The sequence below is a fragment of the Chrysemys picta genome, chromosome 13 (assembly GCF_011386835.1).
Source record: "Chrysemys picta bellii isolate R12L10 chromosome 13, ASM1138683v2, whole genome shotgun sequence".
NCBI classification, from domain to species: Eukaryota; Metazoa; Chordata; order Testudines; family Emydidae; genus Chrysemys; species Chrysemys picta.
Genome location: NC_088803.1, coordinates 25,890,076 through 25,916,772, shown reverse-complemented (window position 1 = coordinate 25,916,772; position 26,697 = coordinate 25,890,076). Strand labels below are relative to the sequence as shown.

The window sequence follows — 26,697 nt, the reverse complement described above, 5'->3', positions numbered from 1 at the left end:
TATTTTTAAATGTGGAATTTTTAAAGACTGGAAAAGCATATCTGAGATAATCAAACAACCTTAATTTTGTTGATTAGTACCATCGGCTCTACATTCTTCTCTTAAATTTGTAGAACACGCTATTTGAAAAGCTGATAGGTGAAATACTGAAAGTGGGAGACTTGGCATTTCTAAAGGGTTTCCAAGTCTGTGTTTGATGCATCATAGAATCATAGAATATCAGAGTTGGAAGGGACCTCAAGAGGTCATCTAGTCCAACCCCCTGCTCAAAGCAGGACCAATTCCCAGCTAAATCATCCCAGCCAGGGCTTTGTCAAGCCGGGCCTTAAAAACCTCCATCATCACCACACTAACCTTTTTTTTTATACAAGTGCTATAGTTTCAGGATTGTGGCCTAAGGATTCACTCTCCAATGCAAGTTGTAATGGTTAAAGGATGGTTAGGTGCCCATCTTTTTGGGAACTAGAGATGATAGAAGCAGGGATAGGAAATAACAATGAGATTCCGTATAGAGGGAATGCAAGTTAACGCACATGGGACGCTGGGGGATAATCTGAAAAGATTCGCTGAAAGGGAAGAACATGGAAAGCAGGAATGGCTGAAAGAGACTTCAGGGTGATATCAGACAGCCAATCAGATAAATGTACTAGCAAAGAAAGTACAGTTTTGAGTGCAAACACAGTGGCCCCGTCACAGAGCAGAGGACGGGCTAATCCCCTCGTATGACAGATTGCACCTGGAATACAGCATCCATTTCTGGGCACTTTAACAATGCATTAGCAAATTGGAGTGAGTGCCGAGAAGAGGAACAAAGCTGATCAAGGGCTTGATTTTAAGTAAATATTTTAAGGTTGGGCTCTTTCAGATCATCTGAAAGCTGCAAGTACTAGTGATAGTCTTTGGGGTATTATAAATAGACAGAATGGGATGAAATTAAAAGGAAATGTATAACTTGGTTCTTAAAATACCTGTTTTCAAAGCACACAGGGTGCTGAACATAGTTTAGATATTAAAACAGGAATAGATTTATTTAGATGGAATAGTGGGGAAAAGCTTCGTGACTGAGTTATCAGGTTTTGGAATGATCTCAAGGGAAATGATGATGAACAATCCTGGGTGGGCTGGATGACTGAGCTATTTTATAGCTCTGTATTTTAACTACAATCTTCTCTAAATATATTCTGCTTGTTAGCTTTCAAATGAAGTTGTGCTTTTATGTGTCTGGAAACAGAGTTAATATTTGATTAGGCATGGTATGTAGAACAATATACAGCTAGTTGGCAATAAAAGCTAATCATTTTGAATTTCTTTCAGCCTAGCATGTGCCAACCTGAGCCCCCTCATACACTCCAGCACCCCTCCTCTGCCCCAATCCCTTGCCCTGAGCCCCTTCCTGCACACCGCACCCCCTCTCACACCCCGCACTTCCCTCCCGTACCCCAACCCCCTGCCCCGGCCCTGCATACAATTTCCCCACCCAAATGTGGCCCTCAGCCCAAAAAGTTTGCTCACCCCTGCCTTGAAGACTAACAGATTTATTTGGGCATAAGCTTTTTGGGGTTCACAGGTTCAACCCCGTATAGGTTACAACCAAAACAAAAACCCATTCCTTAACAGAGATGAGTGGTGGATTGGACCTTCTGACAGTAACTGTGAAGAGAGATAAAAGTTTGGAGAGGGTAGTGTTCTCGTTTGTGTTACTGACACCTGCTAGTTGTTGACTACTGTAGACTGTTGCCATAGAGAGGGCTTTACAGTATCTTCCACACTTTACAGTAACACTTAATATTCTCAGACATAAATATTTTGGGGCCTAACATAATTAGCCATACTGAGAAGTATACTTTCTTACTGTATGTAAACTGAATGGTAATTACAAATATTTAATTATAATTGGCACTAACAGAGTTTATTGCCAGTGTGTGTCACCCTTTTATTAAAGAAAATAATAACTTGTTTCATTGATGTCATGGAGTATCCAGCCAGTGTCACAAACTCTTGATTCCTGGCATAGCTGCCCTAGCAGTTAGCTCAGACATGCCAGTTACACTTGAAAGTGTTCTTTATTCATGGTGAAAATACTCCTCTTTCATGCTGCTGTGCTGAGCTTGACTGAGTATGTGATTCTCAAATGTAAACTGAACTGTCTGCTTCAGTTCCTCCTTTCAGCAACAAATTCACAATCAGATTATAACTTTTAAAAATAGGTTACCATGAGGTCCATTGGACAAGCAATCAGTGTACAGGCCTAATGTATTTTTTAAAATAAAGTTTGTCTCCTCAAAGGAAAGTGAGCTCTTGTCATTGTTCAATGTGTAATGTTCCCTTTTAGGTTACTGCTTTCAAATTTCTCCCTCAGACATGTTGAAACTCTTTCCCCCTCTTTTCTTGGAAGTAGCTCTCACAAAGCTCTGATACATTTCATGGCTTTCAAGATCTATCTTTAGTTAACTAGTGTAAGCCTCCTGAATAGGCTTCTTACCTTGGGTTAAGAACTGCAATGAGAAAGGAGCCCTTCTGTGTGTGTGGTGGGGGGACTACAGGAGCGAATGCCTATTGGATTTCTAATTAGAGATGGAATTTTTTCTATCTCAGGAGCTTCAGTTCAGCTTGATAAGATTTAGTTTTGTCTGAAGAGCATGCTATGGAAGTGCTGTCAGTGTGCTTGGCACTGTACTGTCCATACAAATGGAGACAAGGTCTCTGCCCAAAGGAGCTCAAGCCTAAATCAGATGCTGACAATAGAGCAAGGTGGAAAGCAAAAGTTCTGATTTGTGAAACAAAGCGAAATGCTGGAACCCAGGTGTTGTGCATCAGAATGAAACCAACACCTCTTGGAATTTTTGTGAAAAACAAGGGACTCCCGTCCTTGAATAGCCATAGGCCAGTTCCTAACCTGGGGTGTGGGAGACCCAGGTTCAGGTCCCTGCTTTGCCTGATTCAGAGACTGGTCTTGTATCTGGGTCTCCCACATCGTAGGTGAATGCCTTAACCACAGGACTAGTGGCTATTCTGGGGTGGGTGTCTCAGCTGGTGACCAAAATTCCGTCTTGGAGCAGAGAAACAGGTATTTCACTTCTGGCAAATCAGCATTCTCTGATGGAAAAGGAGGAGGAGCAGGTCCTCAAGGAATCAATTCTGAAGCACTTAGAGGAGAGGACAGTGATCAGGAAAAGTCAGCATGGATTCACCAAGGGCAAGTCATGTCTGACTAACCTAATTGCCTTCTATGAGGAGATAACTGGGTCTGTGGATGAGGGGAAAGCAGTGGATGTGTTATTCCTTAACTTTAGCAAAGCTTTTGATACGGTCTCCCACAGTATTCTTGCCAGCAAGTTAAAGTAGTATGGCCTGGATGAATGGACTATAAGGTGGATAGAAAGCTGGCTAGATTGTTGGGCTCAGCGGGTAGTGATCAATGGCTCCATGTCTAGTTGGCAGCCGGTATCAAGTGGAGTTCCCCAAGGGTCGGTGCTGGGGCCGGTTTTGTTCAATATCTTCATTAGTGATCGGGAGGATGATGTGGACTGCACTCTCAGCAACTTTGCAGATGACACTAAACTGGGAGGAGTGGTAGATACACTGGAGGATAGGGATAGGATACAGAGGGACCTAGACAAATTAGAGGATTGGGCCAAAAGAAACCTGATGAGGTTCAACAAGGACAATGAAGAATCCTGCACTTAGGACGGAAGAATCCCATACACCGCTGCAGACTAGGGACCGAATGGCAGCAGTTCTGCAGAAAAGGACCTAGGGGTTACAGTGGATGAGAAGCTGGATATGAGTCCACAGTGTGCCCTTGTTGCCAAGAAGGCTAACAGCATTTTGGGCTGTATAAGTAGGGATCAACAGCAGATCGAGGAACGTGATCATTCCCCTCCATTCGACATTGGTGAGGCCTCATCTGGAGTACTGTGTCCAGTTTTGGGCCCCACACTACAAGAAGGATGTGGAAAAATTGGAAAGAGTCCAGCGGAAGGCAACAAAAATGATTAGGGGTCTGGAGCACATGACTTACGAGGAGAGGCTGAGGGAACTGGGATTGTTTAGTCTGCAGAAGAGACCAATTGGGGGGGGGGGAATTTGATAGCTGCTTTCAACTACCTGAAAGGGTGTTCCAAAGAGGATGGATCTAGACTTTTCTCTGTGATACCAGATGACAGAACAAGGAGTAATGGTCTCAAGTTGCAGTGGGGGAGATTTAGCTTGGATATTAGGAAAAACTTTTTCACTAGGAGGGTGGTGAAGCACTGGAATGGGTTACCTAGGTAGGTGGTGGAATCAGGGAGAAGGGGTGGTTGGATGGGGCAGGAGTCCCGGAGGGGCAGTCAGGAAGGGAGGGGGGTTGGATGAGTCCCGGGGTGACCGTCAGGAGGCGAGAAGGGGGGGTCGGGAGCCGGGCCATGCATGGCTATTTGGGGAGGCACATCCTCTCCTAACCAGTCCTCCATACAACTCCAGAAACCCGATGCGGCCCTCAGGCCAAAAAGTTTGCCCGCCCCAGTCTAGGGCAATGGTCCCCAAACTTTTCTGGTCACCCCCCCCCCCATTACCTGGTCCACCTCCCTTCCTCCCCCAGCCTCCCGGGGGCCAGGAGCTGGGGGCCATGGCTGGGAGCGGGGGGCCGGAGCTGGGGCTGCAGCCAGGAGCAGGGCTGGGGCTGGGGACAGAGAGCTGAGGGCAGAGTGGGGCTGGGTGGCGCTCCCTCCCCGCCCCCTGTGGGGGCTGGCCCAGGCACCCTGAGTCCACTCAGCTGCCGTGCTACCAACAGGGAACTGACTGGAGTCTTGATGCAGCCCCGGGGGGGAAGAAGCAGGGCTTCAAGCCAGGAACCTGGAGGGGAGGGCAGGACAGCAGGGCTCCAAGCTGGGACCCTGTGGGGGTGGCGGGGGGAGGTGCAGCCCAAGCCGGAAGCCTGGGTGGCAGCCTGGCTTGGAGTGAAGACCTGGCAGCAGCCCAGCTGGGGAGCAGGGCTTTCTTGTCAAGTTTGGTTTTCTTGCCAACAGCCAATGTAAGTAATGCAATGTTCCGTTGACACTGTTTCGCCCCAACTACACCAACATAAGCCCTATGCCTGCCAGTGTACTAGGGCACTTACATCGGCGGGAGCAAGGCTGTAGTGTGTACACTGACATAGGCCATCATAAGCTGCGTTATGTCAACTGTGTAGTGTAGACCAGGCCTTATACCTGTATGCGATGGCACAGCAGCAGTGTTGCACTGTAGACATTCATTACAATGATGGGAGAGGTTCTCCAGTCGCTGTAGCTAATCCGCCTCCCCGAGAGGTGGTAGCTAGGTTGATGGAAAAGTTCTTCTGTCAACACAGCACTGTCTGTGCCAGGAGTTAGGTTGGAGTAATTACATTGCTCAAGGATGTGGCTGGGTTGACGTAATTCCTTGGCATAGACTTGGCCTTAGATTGTAGAGAGCTTGGAAGGGAGATTCGGGAAGTATTTGAGTGACAATTACCTGGTTGTAATTACCTTACACAGGGTAAGCCTCTGCCCCACAACAGTGTTGTGAGATCAGCATACCTTGTGAGCTGAAACCTTTCTACTAAGAAATTTGCTGGCATGTCACTTCCAACGCTCAAAGTTTCAGGAAGTTTCCGGAATTAGCTGCTTAGTTTTGTACTGTTCTTCCTATCTAATATATTATGGGTCATGCTGGTAGCGACACCTCTAGTTAAGGTTGCTCATCATTTTCCATTGTAAGGCCATATTTTCAGTTGCTTAAACTTAGCCAAACTTAAAATGTTTGGGCTGAAATTTTCCATGCCAGGTGTCTGTTTCAGGCTGAATTTTGTTGGAAAACATCAGCAAAAACAGTTTAGCTTTTTTCCTCACAATGAGGTTAGGGAAAAACATCTTACAACCATTTTGTTCTGAAGCTCTAGCTTTGTAACAGAGACTTGAAATTTGGCAAGGGTATCAGTAGGAACTTCCTGCTCCTGACCATTATCCAGACGACGAGGAGAATGCGCAAGCAGTGCGCGATAGCATGGCTCGACCTGGCCAATACCTTCGGGTCCATCCCCCACCACCACATCTTTGACACACTCCAGGAGTTTGGGATGCCAGAGACCTTTCTTCACCTGATCCGGGAACTATACAAGGGCTGCAGCACCACCATCCGCTCGGTAGAAGGGGAGACCGCCGAGATACCGATCCGCAGCGGCACGAAGCAGAGCTGCCCCCTCAGCCCGATCGTCTTCAACCTCGCCATGGAGCCAGTCTTGCAGGCGATCGTCGACAGCGCCGATGGCTTCGACCTGCACGGCGAGAGGGTGAGCGTCCTGGCCTACACGGATGACCTAGTCCTGATCGCGGATGACCCCGAGAGGCTCCAGGGCATGCTTGACACCATCGGGAGAGCCACGGGCTGGACGGGACTCCGCTTCAATGCCAAGAAGTGCACGTCCCTCCACGTTGACGGGAGCAAGAGGGACTCGGTACTGACGATGGAGTTCCTCATCCAGGGCGAGTCCGTCGTTCCCCTGGCGGAGGGGCAGGCGTACCAGCACCTCGGCACGCCGACTGGCTTCCGCATCCGGCAGACCCCTGAGGACACCATCCGGGAGATCCTGCAGGACGCCACCAAGATCGACTCATCCCTGCTGGCGCTGTGGCAGAAAATCAACGCCCTCAACACCTTCCTGATCCCCCGCATCGCCTTCGTCCTGAGAGGATCCGCTGTGGCAAAGGTGCCCCTCAACAAGGCGGACAACGCCATCCAGCAGCTGGTCAAGAAATGGCTGTCCCTGCTCCAGAGAGCCAGTAACGAGCTCGTATACATCGCGCACAGGCACGGTGGCGCCAACGTCCCCCGCATGGGAGACCTGTGCGACATCGCGGTCATCACGCACACCTTCCACCTCCTGACGTGCCCGGACGCTAAGGTGAGGAACGTCGCGACGACCGCCCTGCGCACCGTCATCAGGAAGCTAATGGGCAGACCTCCCTCCGACCGGGATGTGGCCACCTTCCTGAGCGGCTCCCTCGACAGTGAGTTCGCCTGGGACGGGGGCGACATCGCCTCGCTGTGTCCCGCGCCCGCAATGCCACGTGCCGACTGGGGAAGCGGTTGGGCTGTCGCTGGGTATGGAGCGAGGAACGACAGGAGCTGGGAGTCCTGGTGCTGCGGATCGGGACGGAGGACAACACCATCGTCACCCCCAGAGCCAGAGGCATGCTGGAGAGATCTCTGAAGGCCGCCGTCCACACGCTCTACGTGGACACCCTGAAGAAAAAAACGGACCAGGGTAAGGCCTTCGAGGTGACCAGCAAGTGGGACTCCAGCAACCACTTCCTCCCCACGGGCAGCTTCACCCGGTTCGCCGACTGGCTGTTCATACACTGCGCCCGGCTGAACTGCGTCCCCCTCAACGGAGCCGTCCGCCACGGGAACCGGGACAAGCGCTGCAGGAAGTGCGGGTACATCGCCGAAACCCTGCCCCACGTCCTATGCAGCTGCAAGCCCCACGCCAGAGCCTGGCAACTGCGCCACAATGCCGTCCAGGACCGCCTCGTGAAGGCCATCGACCCACGCCTGGGATAGGTCACAGTCAACTGCACCGTCCCAGGCACCGACAGCCCGCTGCGCCCAGACATCGTCGTCGCGGACGAGGTTGGAAAAAAGATCATCCTGGTCGACGTAACGCTTCCATTCGCGAACAGGACTCCAGCCTTCCGTGAAGCCCGAGCCCGCAAGCTCGAAAAGTACGCCCCCCTGGCTGACACCCTGCAGACAAAGGGCTACGAGGTGCACACTGATGCTCTGCTCGTTGGGGCGCTGGGTGCCTGAGACCCATGTAACGAACGCATGCTAAGGACATATGGGGTAGGCCGTCATTACGCGCGGCTCATGAGACGCCTAATGGTCTCGGACACTATTCGTTGGTCACGGGACATCTACACAGAGCACATCACCGGCCACCGCCAATACTGAGAGTGAGCCGGGGAGACCTCGTGCACCCGCAAGGGGGAAGAGACTTATTAAACCCCCCCCTGCTGGATTTTATCCCCTGAGCCTTGAACCCACCGAACCTAACTGAATCCGACCACGTGAGGGTCACTCCATCCCCATTACCCAGCCCGCTTACTTATACCCATGACTGTCTGTACTTTCTATATGAGTGATGGACCCTCACCGCTTTGTCAACTGTAACTTGATCCCGCCCACCATTTACCCCCCCCCCCCACTGGGGACATTGCAGTCTGTATATATTGTGTTCTGCCCAATCCCAAAATACGAACATCCCCCATACTCTGTATGTTACCCCTAATGACCAATAACTGACGCTTCAAATTTTCTGTATCGTTTATTTTTAAATATTTTCTAATAAAATTTTATTCCTGTAGTGTCAAGGATGAGGACACTGAGACTTGGCAAACTTGTACCAGGATGGGGCTGTTTAGGGCACCGCTTTTAGCTGCCTTTTTCTGGTCACAGGCTTGTAGCAGTGTTGCAAAATATATAGTCTTGGATGGCTAAGCCAGATTCTTATTAAACAGAAGGCAAAAGGGGGGAGAGAGAGAGAGAGAGAGAAGGTTGGGAAGGAAAAGGACATGGGGGGAGGGAGGGAATGAAATCTCACATCCCAGGCAGTAGTTGGAGATTCAGCCAAAGCTGGTAGATGTGGCGATGTCATCTGGGTCTTCTTTCTGGCCTGGTCTGATTAGGACATCCTTCAGGAAGAGGAGGACAAAGGCCTGGGGTCCCAGGAGATGGGGGTGGGGGGGGAAGTCATGATGGTGAAGCTCGCTCCAGTAGCCAATTTCCCCCCCCCCTCCCCCAAAGTCTTTCTTTTGGGTCCTTAAAGGGAGTAATGGGTGGAATAGCCCATTCCCCTTACTATGGTGTCCACCAATTAGGCCTAATTTCTGAAGCACCAACTTTGGTTTACTGATTTCTGTTTCTACACTTCTCTTGTTTGCCATAATACAGTCCTTGAGTTAGATCTGTAGGCCTTTTTTGTTTGGACTAATTCAGTTTTTCTGTCCCACTTTTGCACTTTTTCCCTTCAACATTTGTTATAGGCGGTTATGACATTTTATGAATGTACACTCCTCACGGCTGAGCTCACAATTAGGGCAAATTTTTAGACCCAGTTATCACAACATGCCCAGGTCAGTGGGAGTACTCATGGTAGCAAAGTTGAGCATATGCATAAGCGTTACCAGGTTGGAAGCTTCTTGTGAATTTAATGAGACAGGTGCTGTGGGGGAAAAATAGAATATGATCCTGTAATTAGAGTGTACCATAATGCATACACACAAGTTAAATTGAGCCAAATTAAGATTGCTTGGGAAACCTTAATTCTGGCATTTCCTAACTTCAGTGCTTGAATTAGCAACTGTAATGTTCTTTTTATGGTAGATTTGAATGTAGTTTTTTGTATGTACAAATTTTAGTGCCCATCATTGTGGTATGGAAGTGCTTAATACAGTAATTTAGATTTGCATGGTGTAATCCACAGACCACATTGCGGTGGATGATACTGAGTCCTCCACTTCCAGGTTCAAGGAAGCTTTGCTTCCTACTCTCTTTTGTGACTAGTTCTTTCTTGGTAATAGCGGGAGGGCTCAGGAAACTCTCTTAAAAACAAACAGCTGGTTAGTATTGAGTTGAATAAAGGTTCTTTCCATCTCAGACTCTCCAGCAAGTGCTCTGTGTTGTGGTGTATACTCCTCCTGGAATTGAGAGACATAGAAATAAGAATCTGTAGAAGGTTTCGCACAGTGAGTATAAATCTGTGCCCTTGCTGCAGGAGTATTTGGTGCAGTTTATATATGCTTTTCAGCATCCATTCCCTCCCCACACACACGCACACCCTCCACACTCTCTCTTCAGGTCCTAGTTTGTGAGATACCTAAACACTGTTGAAATTCCTCCATCTCTGTACTTTAAATTGGGAGATCTTCGGTGTTTTCCTGGTATGTCTAATTTTGGGGCACTGCCCCTGTTATCAAACCCTCACAGCCTGCCAAGGACTTCCCCTCCCCCCTCCATCCACTCAAGAAGTAGTCCACTCTGGGAAAGATCTGTATTTTCTCTGCTGCTATGCATCCCTACTGGAATCTGCATCAAACTGCATTCAGAATCTTCATAACCCTTTCTTTTAATATCTCCTTGATCTTGAAAGTCTATCTCCAATTCTCCCCCCAACCCCTTCCATTTCTGGTTCACTGGGATTAAGGTCTTTAAATAAGATTTAATTTTTGACAGCACTTTTCTATTTTGGACTAACTGCTAGACAGTAGTGTACATTGACTCAAGTGCAGCAGATTACAATGCTCTTTAGGCTTTCCTGCAATGGATAGTTGACAAGGTTGGTACCAATCAACACTATCCAGCCTTTTGTTATTGAGTGTGGTCTCTCCTGCCATAACCAGCAAAAAGAAAACAAGAGCTGCTTATGATGCTGGCAGCAGCAACATATGACTCAAAGCTTTACTAATGTCACAGGGAGAAATATGAACTTACTAAATTTAATGGAACTATTGAGATTTTTATAGACAATATCATAAGTGTGGAAAGAAATATTTAATATACTAAGGAACACCCATGCTCAAAGATCTCTCATCCTGTAATGCCTACAACACCTTGGCAAACCAGTATGAACCCTTTCAGGACCAGTAAGATTATTCAGATGCTGGTCCTGGACCAGTGGTTTCAAGGGTGAAATGCTGATCTCTGCTATTGCGTATTCTGATACGGACGTGTTCTCACTCTGTTTGTGCCGAACTAATCTTACTTGGTACCCAAATATAGCTTCTTTTTTTCTCCTTTTTATGCCTCACTTATGTTAAAATTAGAGAACCCCTTCAATTATTCCTTTGTGTTGTATAGAAACGTTCAGTGGTTTAACATGGAGTAAAATAAGCGAGAGCTCGCCAAATTGGGAGCATAACGATGGTGAGTCATGAGGTCACTTGATGGTGGCATGTAGTATGGGGAAGGGATAAGCAAATGTTAGTCCGAAAGCCAATGGTATTCTCCCTTGTCATAGATCACAGAAGCCTTGTTAAAGGAAAGGGATAAACAAGCAAAATGGAATGGAATTCCCCTGCTGTTGCAGAAACTGTATGAGAACAGCCATCCGAACAGCGACCTCTCTCAGTGCCAAAACATCCTCAAGGTAATATATACTCAGTCACTGACTCTATTGAAATACCACCCTGTTTCTTGGAAGCTAGTCTCTTCAACTGTTGCATGTTAAGAAACTTGACTTCATGCAGTTGTAGCTTCAGTCCTTGAAATTGGGCATATGGAGTAATGCCCATCTGTGAAGTGGAGTAAAAATGCATGTAATCACGATTAGGGATCAGTTGATCATCCAGTTATTCTAGGGCAGTTACAGAAATTGTACATTGCTAACGTGTTGACTGAATGTGGTGGGTTTTTTTCCCTCTCTTCTCAGGAAATTTCTCCACTTCTGTCAATGGAGGCCATGGCATTTGTCACAGAGGATAGAAAAGCTGCTCAAGAATCCACTTTCCCAAACACATACACATTTGATTTGTTTGGAGGAGTAGATGTAAGTGTTCGGGGTTTTTGTTAAACATGGCTATAGTCAAACCTCCTGAGGCTTTTAGCGAGAGTAAACGGGAGAAGTGTCTTTAAATCAGACAATTTGGAGAGACTAAAAATGCAAATCACGTATGATTAGATGCTTTGGTTGTACTGTCATAAGAGATTTCAGAAGAGAATCGCCACAAGATTACATCTGCTTTCAGTTTGTTTTGCAAGTACTTTCCAAGATATTACATGTTCAAAAGCAAGGGACTTTCTTTTCCATGTGGTATAAAAAGACTTGGTGAGTTTCTGTTCAGTCTCTTGGGCACATAACAAAGATGTTACATTGCTGCCTGATATTTCCGTGGGGTTTAAGAAAATAGCTAAATTCTTGGAAATGATAAACAAATATCAGACTAAGTTAAAGAAATTGCTTTTTGATTACGTACATGACTTACGTAACGTGAAAAGAAGCAAATATCACTGTCTTTAAAAAAGAAAATGCTAACAATACTTTGTATGCTTAAGTTCTGCCAAACGTTTTTTTTTTTTTTCCCCAAACTAATCAAATGATATTGGGTACTCCTTGAGTGTCTTCTGTCCAAGGATCTCTGTGCTGTGTGGTAGGGAGGTGGGGGCAGAATTGAGGATTGAGGCCAGAAGTTCTTTGAACAGTGTCTCTATGGATACTCTACTGTAGGTGTGCTTGTGTCCCTATGCAACTGATCGGACACTACTACTAAAGTTCTCCATTAGACCTGCACGTGCACTGTCCTCCTTGCGCCCCCCCCCACAAGGCTAACCAGCATGTGGGAGCTAACCCCCTCAGTTCCTTCTCAGTTGCCCCTGGCTAGGGACAGAGCCATTAGCAGTTTGTTCATGATTGTTAACTTCTTTAGCATTTTTAGTAGTTAGTCTCCTTCAGTCTTAATTGTTGTTTTTTCTCTTTATTTTCTCTTTGAAAACAGAAAAACCCTTTATTCCCCCCCTTGTTTATTGGGGACCCCTTTTTCTAACAGGGTTTGCCAAGCTCACCAGGCTTCAAGAAGTGCCTTTCTTGCGAGGAGGCCATCCCTGTGGCAGAGAAACACTCTTGCTGCATATGCTGCCTCGTGGGAAGATCACATTCTGCAGAAGTGTTGTCTCTGTCAACGGCTTAATAAACCAAGGTCTCAAAAGGATAGGGAGTTGAGACAGAAGATCATCCTGATGAAGGCAGCCTGCCAACCTTCCCTGAGTCCATGCCAAGAGTCACCCAGAAGGCATGAGTCTTCCCCATAGGCCTCAACATCCAGGGACTATGGGTCGAAGAAATCCCCTCTTGTAAGATATCTAAAAAAGAGAGCAGTGAGTCTCCAGAGTGAGCCGTGAGCTAGCTGCAAAAGATCTCTGGCAAGCTTGGTACTGTTGGCACCAAGACAATCCAAGCCTGGTACCCATAGCTCATGAGGGTCTGGAGAGGGAGGTGCCATAGACGCACTCAAAGACCTGATGAGCACAGGCACCAAGCCAATGGTACCAATTGACAAAGACAGGGGCAGTGAGAGCACACCAGTAAGAAGACACTGCTGGTATGCACTGTACCTTCTGCACCGTCATCAGTAAGCAAGCAAACACTGGAGCGTTCAGTGCAGGCAAGATCCCTGACTCCCTCCGTACTGCCAACAGCACCAGATTGGTCTACACTCAATTCCAGTGGAATTCCAGCACTCAAGACGTCAGGGTATCTGATATACCAGTGTCTCCTCTTGTCAGCACTGAGACTTTGGTACCGAGTCTTCAAGTGTGGGAATCCTCTCCAGTACCCTGCCACACACCTGCCACTGTATACTGGCAAATCAGACAGTGAGCCAGAGAGGTCATCTCCCACCACTCCTCCCATGCTCTCTATGATGCCCCTTATCAAGAGGCTCCTCAAGCATACCCTCAGCCTACTGCATCACCACCATGATACGGCCAGCCATGGGCACCACCACCAAACTCTATCCCATCACCTGAGTGGCCCTACTGTGTGGTATATCGCCCCCACACGTCTCAGGCTTCCAGCCTCACCTGTGAGCCCCTGAGACGTTCTCCCTTGGCTACGGCATCCAGAACCTCGGAATCACAGAGGAGATTATGGAGGAACAGATTTGAGGAAGAGGTTACACTGAGAACTAATATCTTCCTCCTCTCCGGATGAGGCAGTCATGCGTCCGCCACCATCCTTAGCCAATGATTTCCATCTCTTCCAAGACTTGGCAAAAAGGTAGCGGATATGCTGCAGATTCACCTGGAGGAAGTCAAGGCCACTCTCACCACAAACTCCTTGTCATCCTACACTTTTCCTGGTCCTCCAGAATAGCCTTCCCCATCAATGAGGTTCTCCGGACCTTGCAAAAACTATATGGTAAACCCCCACAGCCTTCCATGTCACAGCCATCCCCCTCCATACATGAATTTTGACACGTCGGTTGAGGTGTCGACAGACCATTTCCCCTCAACCACTACAGCTGACCAACCTTCCTACCCATTTGACTACCACCTTGCCACATTCCACAGCACCTGGGAACATATAACATCGGACCAATGGGTCTTGGAAATAATTCTTAGTGGGGGTACTCCATCCACTTTACCTACCCCCGTCCCAACACCCTTCTCCGCCCATCTTTAGGGATCATTCTTACGAGAGTTTACTACAACAAGAAATAGATCTTCTCCTCCTGTTAGGAACCACAGAACAAATATCTCCACATCTATGAGGCAAAGATTTTTTTTTCTCTTGCTATTTCAGAATACCCAAGAAGAAGGAAGGTTGGAGACCTGTACTAGACATCAGAGCACGCAACAAGTTTGTCAAAGTTCAAAAATTCAAGATGGCCACTCTAGCAACAATTATTCCAGCATTGGAGCAGGGAGACTGATTTTTCGGCCCTCAACCTTCAGGGCACCTATTTCCATATCTCAATCCTTCTGTTCCCCAGGCTGTTCCTCAGATTTACCCTGAGACAAGACCACTGTCAGTACAGAGTGCTTTCCTTTGGGCTATCATCAGCTCCAACGGTATTCTTCAAAGTCCTCAGTAGTGGCTGCTCACCTACGCTCCCAGGAGATCATGACCTACTCCTACCTGGACGATTGTTTCCTCCGAGCCCGCTTCTTCAACTAGGCTTGTTGGATTACCAAGACTGCAATAGACTTGTTCGTGGAACTGGGTCTGAAGATCAGTGTCCAAAAATCAACCCTCACCCTGGTACAGCACCTGGAATTCATAGGGGCCCACCTTGACTCATTACAGGCCAAAACGCTCCTGCCTCAGCACCTTGGCCACGTTCATAGACAGTAGAAAACAGCCCCCAGATATCAGCCAGATGCTGCCTCCAACTCCTGGGACATATGGCAGCCAGCACAGTGGTGATACCTCATGCCAGGTTTCATGTGCAGTGTCTTCAGAGTTGGTTCAGCTCCGTCTACAGACCAAATAGACTAGACAAACCCCCGTCACTGTCCACCAAAGTCAAAAACTCCCTGGACTGGTGGAAAAACCCAGCAAATGTTTGCAAAAAGGAGATCTCTCTGCAAACTTCCCTGTTACTTCTCACCACCGATGCATTCCTTATAGGATGGGGTGTGCATCTAAACAACCTTACAACACAAGGCAAATGGTCGTCTATGGAGAGATCCTCCTACATCAACCTCCTCAAGCTCAGGGTGGTCAGGAATACCTGCACCCATTTCCTCCCACTGATCAAGGGAATACACGAGTCTTAACAGACAACATAGTATGTATGTATTACATATATTGACAAGGAGGAGCCAGGTCACCCTCCCTCTGCGCAAAAGCACTAAGGTTATGGAACTGGTGCGTTTCCCACAGCACACTATCAGCACCCTTCCTTCTAGGAACGCAAAACTCTATAGCGGACAGTCTCGGTTGCAAGTTCCCACACGACCATGAATGGGAGATAAAGCCACAATCTATTCAGGTGGTGGGAGGTGGAGATGGGAGAGAGACAGACCACAACCCTGTTCACCACTTACCTGTACAAGAAATGTCCACGACATTGCTCCAAAGCAGGGATGGGGTAACACTCCCTGCGCAACACTTCTTCTGTGAGACAGGGACCTTCTCTATGCCTTTCCTCCATTTCCCCATCTGTCAAAAGTCCTATTAAAACTAGAAGGACTACATGTTGTACTGATTGCCCTCACTTGACTGAGACAGACTTGGTACCCTTACCTGTCACAACTTGCAATGTGCTTGCCGACCTCTCTCCAGTCCACGCCATACCTCCTCTCGCCAAACAAAGAATGCACTCTACATTCAACTAGAGGATTCTCTACCTCAAGGCTTGACTCCTTCATGGTTCCAACGCATAGAAAGCTCCTGCTCAGATGAGGTACAAGAGGTATTACTATGCAGTAAAAAATCCACAACACTCTGTATTCTGCCTGCAAAAGTGGTCCAGGTTTCAGACGTGGTGTAATTCCCAACAAATTTCTCCGACATCTGCTACTCTTCCAAAGTTCCTAGGCTATGTACAGACTCTTAAAAAAATTGGGAATCTCTCTCTCTCTCTCTCAGTTCACTCAGGGTCCACCTAGCAGCTATAGCAGCCTTTCACCAACAAGTAGAGGGATACTCATTGCTATCACACCCTACCACAAAACAATTCCTCGGGGGTATAGTAAATCTTTTCTCCCAACCCTGACATCCCACCCCAACATGGGACCTAAACCTAATATTGAAAAGCCTTGACTAGCCTCGCTTCGAGCCCATGGCTACCTGTTCGCTTACGTACCCGTCAATGAAAACGGCCTTCCTGGTGGTGATCACCTCGGCTAGGAGAGTAGGGGAAATAGCAGCTCTGATGACACATTCCCCCCCCCCTCCCCCCCCCCCAAAAAAAAAAAACACAATATTCTTTCAGGACCTGGAGAACTGATGTTTTGTGAAACTGGTTGACTAGGGAACTACTCAGCTTTTCTGTTTCTCAGTAACATCCCTACTTCCCGCTCCAATCCAAGAATTTTCTCCTCCAGCACAGCCACCAACTTGAACTTCATGCACAGGAAATCCCTTTTCTCTTCAGGCAGGAAAGAGAACATGGCACATATGTGTAGCAGGTCACCACCACTGTTGCATCACTAAGCAGTTTGAAATCTCAAGTGCTGAACCTGGAAGGAAAGCCTTTCATGCTCCTTCTCTAAACTCCCTCCAAATCTCTCCTGTTAGTTACCTTTGTTCACTGTTAAGGAGGAGAATCAGCTTGCTCTAATTATCATAATCAGTCAGGGAAAACTTTTTTTTATCTAAAATTCTTTTTGCTTCCAGTTGTAAGGGCAATGGCTGTGGGTGATTGCCCGTAGAATTGAAATGATGCTAAAATTTGGTGGGCTAGGCATTCCTGCAATCTGTGACCTTGAATAGCTGTTAAAAGGGATCTTGTTTGGGGGTGGAGAAGGGCACTTGGTTCAAAAAATCCTTTGATAAGTTTGAAATACTTCATTTAATATGTTTATAACTTCTGTTCCGAAGGGCCAATTAGTAGTGGGATCCCATAGTGCCATGTGCTATCTCTGCTATTTTGTTCTTGGAAAATGCAATGTGTATGAATGTGTGCAGCACTACAAGTGCGTTTGCAGTGCCTGACTTTCTCCAAAACAAGATGAATAGCTTAACAGCAGGCCACGTGATATTTCATGCAACCAGAAAGGAGGTACATTGAGGCAGCCATGTTTGTAGTGGTTCACTCACACTGTTATCTATAGTTCTTTAGGAAATGGAACTGATTTGGGGCTTGCTATTTAGAGATGATAAAATCTATGGGTCTTGGGTGGCTTTTTGATTGAGTCTGTTAAAATGACTCTACACTTCAGTTCATTCTCTTATTTTCACAGCTTCTAGTGGAAATTCTTATGAGACCAACTCTTATTACACAGAAAAAGAAACAGAAAAGTAAGTAGATACAGTTTAAGATTAAATAGCTGTTTTTCAGTGTCTTTCCTTGTTTCCTCCTCCATTTATATCTTTCACCCTTACTTTACTAAACAAATGATTCACTATTCCTGAAATAGAAAAACTGTCAGTCATTCTTTATGGTGCTAATTTGAGGGGGTGAATTATAGTCAGTATGTGTTTTAAGGCATAATTTGTTAGGCTTGGTCTACACTAACCCCCCAAATCGAACTAAGGTACACAACTTCAGCTACGTGAATAACGTAGCTGAAGTTCGAAGTACCTTAGTTCGATCTTACCTCGGTCCACACGCGGCAGGCAGGCTCCCCCGTCGACTCCGCGGTACTCCTCTCATCTAGCTGGAGTACCGCAGTCGACGGTGAGCACTTCCGGGTTCGACATATCGCGTCCAGACAAGACGCGATAAGTCGAACCCAGAAGTTCGATTGCCAGCCGCCGAACTAGCGGCTGGGTATAGACGTACCCTTAGTGTCTATATTTTTTCCAGTGCATAGATTTGGTTTCCAGGCATTGACAGGTCAACAAATGTTAGACACTTCCACTGAAGTTATTGGTGGCTATATAGCTCCTATTCAATCCCTCCAGAATGTTGTCCCTAGAGTACAGACCTGTTGAGTGAGTCAGTGAAGAGAATCTCATTTTTCCAGACATGTAATGAATAGTAATTTCCTAACTATATAATAAAGGGAGTGTGCCAAAGTGAACTAACAAGTTGCTTCAGAATAGCATTTTGTCTGCTGGAGCAGCTCAGTAGGCTCAATATTTGTATCTTTCATCTTCCATGTCTACCTGACACTATCTGGCCCTTGCAATACCTCTGAGAAGGAGAAGTATTATGATATCCTCCCCACTTCTCAAGTGAAGAAACTGAGATTCACAGGTGAAATAACAAGATAAAATCTGTCAAAGGTTTTGTTTACGCTGGGAACTGTGTCCTCTTTGAAACAATGTTGGTTGGTTGTGGTTAATTGATGTTTTTTGGACGTAGGTCAGAATTAGCATGCCCTATAACACGTCCTCAGGCCATTAAATCTCTTGGACTATAGTGGTCGGGTATCTCATTAATCATTTCTAACTGGTTGCTAATTGCAGCTCAATTTTTTTGCATATCCATTTCAGGCTGTTTAATTGAATATTTAAAATGACATATACAATGCTCTGATTATAGCATAGAAATTAAGTGTTCTGGAAACTAATGAATTGGTCTTACTTTTGCTTTGTAGTAAGTGACGACCTGATCAAGGACTGCTTAAGCATATTGTACAACACTTGCATATGTGTAAGTATTACCTTTTTAAAAATATGTATGTTCCTCTTCTTGGCAAACAAACATGTTCCACGCTTCTGCATTGGCTGCACATACCCCAGGAATGAAAGCATATTTGCTTTTAAAACATAATTTAAAGCCATAATGCAACTCTAGTTTGCAACATTTTCCAAAGTCTGGTTACATATCTGGACCTACTATATTCAGCCACTCTCTGTGTTTGGGCGTTTGTCTAAGTAGTGTTTTATTTATAGGGCTTTCTATAATGCACCACTGCAGTAGCTGAGTGCCCAGTAATTCTGACACACTATTGTGGGCATTTGTACATATTCATGTTCCCATCTGAGAGCTATTTTCAGCTCTTGTACTTAGAAACAGAAATAACAAAATTAGAAAAATGTACGCCCACATCTTAATTTGAGCATCTCTGCCTGTGCACCGTTCAATAGCCTAGTCAACCAAGGGTCTTAAGGGCCTGATCCTGCAGACAATTCATATGCAGAACATCCTTTGTCAATCATTGGAGCCTGAGTGCCAAGGAAGGGCTGCAGGTTAGAAGTCTATAGAGAACTTGGCTCAAAAATTGAGGCCTAAAGTGCATATCTAATTATTAAAACACTGTCAATAAGTAATGTATTTTCAATATTGTATAGTTAGTCATCACCCTTTAGTGGATAAATGATTACAAGCCTGAGAGCACGTTTAAAATACAGTAGTTTTAATGAAATGCTGCATGTAATCACTGAGTTGGAGCCATTTTAGGGAAACTGACTTTCTCTTAACATTACAAAAGTATTAGTACACTGTGTTCTCTAAACAGTACAGAGACCCTGTAAAAGCGGCAAGGGCTGGTGTTTGAGCATTCATTATTTGATCTACTAAGGGGGAAAAAATAGAGGTAGTTTGTGATAGCTGCATTTAATCTAAAAACGATCACATTTGCAATCCATAGAATAGCTGCTGGCTGACTTAACTCATTTCAATTGTAGCGCCCTCTCTGGATTATTGGGATGGATTTGAATGGAGGGTTGCTTCAGGATTGTAAGACTGTCTAATGTCTTGGTGCAGTTCTGGATTAATTCTCTTTATATCTAGGTATGATATCTATGCTGATATCTAATCCATTTGATCAATACCATATTAATAAAGGGTTTTTAAGAATAGTTTGTATAAACACCTGTCAGGGATGGTCGAGGTTTACTTGGCCTTGCCTCAGCATAAGGGCCTGGACTTGATGACCTCTTGAGGTCTTGTTTCTATGCTACGGCCACTAGTACATGGTCAGTCTTGCTGAACTCTGACCAGACAGATTTTCGAGCATTTGGGGTAATGTTTTCTGGAATAAAAAATACTGAATTAAACCAAAGAGCAACCTTACTCCAACCAGTGATCAGGGTGAAATCCTGGCCCCATTGAAGTCAGTGGAAACTTTGAGAGAACTCTGTTCAACTGAGAACTATGTTAGCAGTTGGACAAGAGACTGAGGGCCACGTCTAATTTCCCTAAAATAGTGATTAAGGCAACTGCTATCAGGTCCAATAGAGAGCTAAAGCCCACAGGCAACGCAGGGTCCAGCTGTGCAACATTTAATCTTGTTCCAAGCAGGCAAACAATTCAAGTCAAAATGGAGTTTTTCATGCTGGGACCTGTAGTTTCGGCAGGCCCCATGAGGATTAGCTGAATTGTTCATCTCCCTGGACAGCATGTCACCAACTTCTAGGAATTGCCAAATAGGGAACCAGGAGAGTGTTGGTGAAACTGGCTTGCTACGTACGATTATCACATCTGATTTGCCAGTGCAGCCGCTTGCCATTGTTGGGTGTATTTTACCTTCCTTGCTTTCTTCTAGACTGAAGGAGTCACTAAACGATTGGCAGAAAGAAATGATTTTGTGTTGTTCCTGTTTACATTGATGACAAACAAAAAAACATTTCTGCAAACAGCAACGCTTATTGAAGATATCCTAGGAGTTAAAAAGGTCTGTGGATGTTTCCTATAATCGTGGTTGCATAACTGTTCAGGTAATTGTTCAGGGTTGTGTGCTAGAGGGGAAAAGTCAGCTATGTTAATAGTGGTGTGTGGTTTGTGTTTTTTGAACATGCATTGAAGAAAATTTGCCATTCGTTACCATGTTATTTAGTGTTCCAAATAAAATATTGTTGGAGACATATAACCATTGTAAAACCTTGGGCAGGATACATTTAAGGTCTCATCTACACTAGGTGCTATAATCAGGTCAGGGACCAATGTGGTAAATTGATCTCTTGACATTGTTGCATTTGTAAAGTAGATGTACTTCTCTGTCTTAACTTTGGGAATTTCATTCTCATCACTAAGTACTGAAGAATGCATATGTCAGACTAAACTGCTTTCCAAATTGATCTAAAAGGAGTCTTTTTGCTAGAAGTTGTCAGTCATGTGGTGGCTTTTAGTCTACTCTAATTTTAATGTTCGGGACTCTGTGCAATGTCACTGGGTATTAGAACAACAGTTCTGCCTTTAAGGGATGCAATATTTAAAATATTGGTAGCCAAGCTTCCTTGTGTTAAGAAAAAGTTCTATTAAAGTTGAAAAAGCATAGATGATAGGTTGAACAATGAAAATATGCTTGTCAGTTTTACTCCCTGGTTCTCATGCAGTGAAAAATGTCTGTAGTACTCCTTTAATAAATTCTAAATGGTAGCCCTGAATAATATGACCAGTATCCCTTCTTAGCGGGTGTCACTGCTGCATACGTAATTATTCCCTTTCCTCTGCTAAGATCTCTGCAGCGGTGAAATACAGTAATTGGACTTGTCTAGCTAATTACTGCCTTCTAGATGGGGTTTTGGGGTTATAGGGTTAGTTTTTTCCTGAAATTCAATACTTATGTAAATTCTGACTAATTATTAAGATATATATTGATGTTTACCTTTTCTGAAGGATGCTTAGACACTTGTCTGATCCTTCCTTCTGGTTACTTTTCAGAATCTTCCTTATCACCAATGAAACTATCATTTAAAAATATCCAACAGCGCAGTCCATCTATAGTTGCATTTAACTTCAGTAAATTTGGGGACACAAACAAACAAAATATCGAAACTTCAAAATAGCTAAAATTGGCTTAATACTTATTTTTTCACAAATTTTTTTTTTTTTTTTTTTTTTTTTAAGTAAAATGACTTGAGAAGAATGTTCTCTCATAAATTGGTGAACAGGTGGGATCTTAGCCTTAGGTTGGGATTCACAGCCCTTTTCAAACTCTGAGGAACTTCTGCTACCCATCTACCCTTGTGTCTGACTAAATTTAAAACAATTTAATCCTGTTGGGGGAAGGCTCTTTAATTTTTATATGTTCCCTCTGTTAACGTTGATTTTGGTGAAAAGACTGTTGGTTTATTACATCAAACAATCAATGCATTGTTTTGTCTTCTATAGGAAATGATACAATTAGAAGATATTCCCAATCTTGCAAGTCTAGTATCCAGTTTTGATCAACAGCAACTTGCCAATTTCTGTAGGATCCTTGCAGTCACAATTTCAGAACTTGACACAGGGAGTGATGACAAACACACGCTTCTTGCTAAAAATGCACAGCAGAAAAAAAATTTGGGTCCTTCTCGAGCTGAAGTTAATCAAGGTAAAGTGTCCCAGTTACTAGAGTGTTGCATTCTAAACATAAGTCCAGAGGACTCAAAAAGGAAGTAATAAACCTTCTCTCCATCCTGTCAAGAGTCTGAGGCTTCTGTATTGTGATATTGTAAGCCTTCTGCATTTATGATGCTTATTCCTTTAATTCTGCATTCCATGGAGGTTCTTACCAAAACTGTCATCATCAAACTAAACTGTTCTTTTTTGTTGATGGTTATAATGGTCATAGATTCACATGCACCCTAGAAGTTAGTTGAGTAGGTATTGATGGTTGTGGTGGAGGGAAGATGTTTTGATGCTGTGACAGGCTATAATGTCTCAGTACCATAGGTGTAGCCAGTGCTTGTCTATTATCCAGGCAAGCATTTACAGTGGTGTCAGATGGGTTTATCCAGTATCTTGCTGTAGAGCAATATGTCAGTCTTTTCCTCTCTCACTAAGGAAAAAATGTTTTAATACCAGTTTTTGGTTCTGGCCACAGTCACCTACCAATTGTTATGCCAGTGTGGGGGGGAAAATACAACTTCCCTGGGGAGGGATACTCTCGATCTATTTCATACATACTGATGAGGAGGTAGCATAGTGCATTAGAACATTAGATTCGGAAGCAGACCTAGGTTCTGTGTCTGTCTCTGAACTAACTTGGTTTGTGACTGTGAGCCAACTCATTGACCTCTGTCACAGTTTCCAAGTGAGCTGTGCTTGTGAAGGGCTATGTAAGAGCTACGTGTGGATTTATCACTATTCATAGATTCTAGGACTGGAAGGGACCTCGAGAGGTCATCGAGTCCAGTCCCCTGCCCGCATGGCAGGACCAAATACTGTCTAGACCATCCCTGATAGACGTTTATCTAACCTACTCTTAAATATCTCCAGAGATGGAGATTCCACAACCTCCCTAGGCAATTTATTCCAGTGTTTAACCACCCTGACAGTTAGGAACTTTTTCCTAATGTCCAACCTAGACCTCCCTTGCTGCAGTTTAAGCCCATTGCTTCTTGTTCTATCCTTTAGAGGCTAAGGTGAACAAGTTTTCTCCCTCCTCCTTATGACACCCTTTTAGATACCTGAAAACTGCTATCATGTCCCCTCTCAGTCTTCTCTTTTCCAAACTAAACAAACCCAATTCTTTCAGCCTTCCTTCATAGGTCATGTTCTAAAGACCTTTAATCATTCTTATTGCTCTTCTCTGGACCCTCTCCAATTTCTCCATCTTTCTTGAAATGTGGTGCCCAGAACTGGACACAATACTCCAGCTGAGGCCTAACCAGAGTAGAGCGGAAGAATGACTTCTCGTGTCTTGCTCACAACACACCATTAATATATCCCAGAATCACGTTTGCTTTTTTTGCAACAGCATCACACTGTTGACTCATATTTAGCTTGTGGTCCACTGTAACCCCTAGATCCCTTTCTGCCGTACTCCTTCCTAGACAGTCTCTTCCCATTCTGTATGTGTGAAACTGATTTTTCCTTCCTAAGTGGAGCACTTTGCATTTGTCTTTGTTAAACTTCATCCTGTTTACCTCAGACCATTTCTCCAATTTGTCCAGATCATTTTGAATTATGACCCTGTTCTCTAAAGCAGTTGCAATCCCTCCCAGTTTGGTATCATCTGCAAACTTAATAAGCGTACTTTCTATGCCAATATCTAAGTCGTTAATGAAGATATTGAACAGAGCTGGTCTCAAAACAGACCCCTGCGGAACCCCACTTGTTATGCCTTTCCAGCAGGATTGGAAACCATTAATAACAACTCTGAGTACAGTTATCCAGCCAGTTATGCATCCACCTTATAGTAGCCCCATCTAAATTGTATTTGCCTAGTTTATCGATAAGAATATCATGCGAGACCATGTCAAATGCCTTACTAAAGTCTAGGTATACCACATCCATAGCTTCTCCCTTATCCACAAGACTCGTTATCCTATCAAAGAAAGCTATCAGATTGGTTTGACACGATTTGTTCTTTACAAATCCATGCTGGCTTTTCCCTATCACCTTACCACCTTCCAAGTGTTTGCAGATGATTTCCTTAATTACTTGCTCCATTATCTTCCCTGGCACAGAAGTTAAACTAACTGGTCTGTTGTTTCCTGGGTTGTTTTTATTTCCCTTTTTATAGATGGGCACTATATTTGCCCTTTTCCAGTCTTCTGGAATCTCTCCCGTCTCCCATGATTTTCCAAAGATAATAGCTAGAGGCTCAGATACCTCCTCTATTAGCTCCTTGAGTATTCTAGGATGCATTTCATCAGCCCCTGGTGACTTGCAGGCATCTAACTTTTCTAAGTGATTTTTAACTTGTTCTTTTTTTATTTTATCTGCTAAACCTACCCCCTTTCCATTAGCATTCACTATGTTAGGCATTCCTTCAGACTTCTCGGTGAAGACCGAAACAAAAGCTAGATAAGTTTATGGAGGGAATGGTTTAATGGGATAACATGATTTTAGTCATAGGAACACCGTGCCATGGCAGGTAACTAATATAATGGCTAATGAGGGTCAGGCTGGAGAATCTTGCCTACGTGCTCGGGATTTTACTGATCGCCATATTTGGGGTCGGGAAGGAATTTTCCTCCAGGGTAGATTGGCAGAGGCCCTGGAGGTTTTTCGCCTTCCTCCACGGCATGGGGCAGGGATCGCTAGCAGGAGGATTCTCTGCTAATTGAAGTCTCTGAGCCACAGGATTTGAGGACTTCAACAGCAGAGTCAAGGGAAAGGGTGGGGACGGCTTTGTGGCCTGCATCATGCAGGAGGTCAGACCAGATGATCATAATGGTCCCTTCTGACCTTAAAGTCTGAGTCTGAGTCTAAAAGTCATTAAGCATCTCTGCCATTTCCAAGTTTCCTGTTACTGTTTCTCCCTCTTCACTGAGCAGTGGGCCTACCCTGTCTTTGGTCTTCCTCTTGCTTCTAATGTATTGATAAAAAGTCTTCTTGTTTCCCTTTATTCCCATAGCTAGTTTGAGCTCATTTTGTGCCTTTGCCTTTCTAATCTTGCCCCTGCATTCCTGTGTTGTTTGCCTATATTCATCCTTTGTAATCCATCCTAGTTTCCATTTTTTATGACTCCTTTTTATTTTTTAGATCATGCAAGATCTCGTGGTTAAGCCAAGGCGGTCTTTTGCCACATTTTCTATCTTTCCTAACCAGCGGAATAGCTTGCTTTTGGGCCCTTAATAGTGTCCCTTTGAAAAACTGCCAACTCTCCTCAGTTGTTTTTCCCCTCAGTCTTGATTCCCATGGGACCTTACCTATCAGCTCTCTGAGCTTACCAAAATCCGCCTTCCTGAAATCCATTGTCTCTATTTTCCTGTTCTCCCTTCTACCCTTCCTTAGAATTGCAAACTCCTATGATTTCATGATCACTTTCACCCAAGCTGCCTTCTACTTTCAAATTCTCAATGAGTTCCTCCCTATTTGTTAAAATCAAGTCTAGAACAGCTTCCACCCTAGTAGCTTTTTCAACCTTCTGAAATAAAAAGTTGTCTGCAATGCAGTCCAAGAATTTATTGGATAGTCTGTGCCCCGCTGTGTTGTTTTCCCAACATATATTTGGATAGTTGAAGTCCCCCATCACCACCAAATCTTGGGCTTTGGATGATTTTGTTAGTTGCTTAAAAAAAGCCTCCTCCACCTCTTCCACCTGGTTAGGTGGCCTGTAGTAGACTCCTAGCATGACATCACCCTTGTTTTTTACCCCTTTTAGCCTAACCCGGAGACTCTCAACACTTCGTCTCCTATGTCCATCTCCGCCTCAGTCCAAGTGTGTACATTTTTAATATATAAGGCAACACCTCCTCCCTTTTTCCCCTGTCTATCCTTCCTGAGTAAGCTGTACCCCTCCACACCAACATTCCGATCATGTGTATTATCCCACCAAGTTTCAGTGATGCCAACAATGTCATAGTTGTGTTTATTTATTAGCACTTCCAGTTCTTCCTGCTTATTAAACATACTTCTTGCGTTTGTATATAGACATCAAAGATACTGGTTTGATCTTGCCTCCCAGTTTTGTCCTGACCCTCCTTTCTCTCTGCCAATATATCCCACACTCCCTCTTGTTTCCGACCCATCTCCTAGGTCTCCATGTTCCCCACTTACCTGTGGGCTTTGCTCACCTGTCCCCGTCGAACCTAGTTTAAAGCCCTCCTCACTAGGTTAGCCAGTCTGTGCCCGAATAGGGTCTTTCCCCTCCTCGAAAAGTGAACGCCATCTCTGCCTAGCAGTCCTTCCTCGAATAGCATCCCATGGTCGAGGAAGCCAAAGCCCTCCTGGCGACACCATCTTCACAGCCAGGCATTCACCTCCATGA

At 45.0% G+C, this 26,697-nt stretch overlaps 1 protein-coding gene across 1 annotated transcript in view; it reads left to right on the top strand.

Moving 5' to 3' along the window:
- The window catches only part of TRPC4AP (transient receptor potential cation channel subfamily C member 4 associated protein), a 76,130-nt gene that overhangs the window by 8,005 nt on the left and 41,428 nt on the right, over nucleotides 1-26,697 (top strand). Inside the window, exons 2-7 of the mRNA XM_042854972.2 lie at nucleotides 11,018-11,146; nucleotides 11,429-11,545; nucleotides 17,404-17,461; nucleotides 18,706-18,761; nucleotides 20,599-20,727; nucleotides 22,167-22,368. Coding sequence (XP_042710906.2) covers nucleotides 11,018-11,146; nucleotides 11,429-11,545; nucleotides 17,404-17,461; nucleotides 18,706-18,761; nucleotides 20,599-20,727; nucleotides 22,167-22,368 — 691 coding nt within the window. The remainder of the gene's footprint in view (nucleotides 1-11,017; nucleotides 11,147-11,428; nucleotides 11,546-17,403; nucleotides 17,462-18,705; nucleotides 18,762-20,598; nucleotides 20,728-22,166; nucleotides 22,369-26,697) is intronic.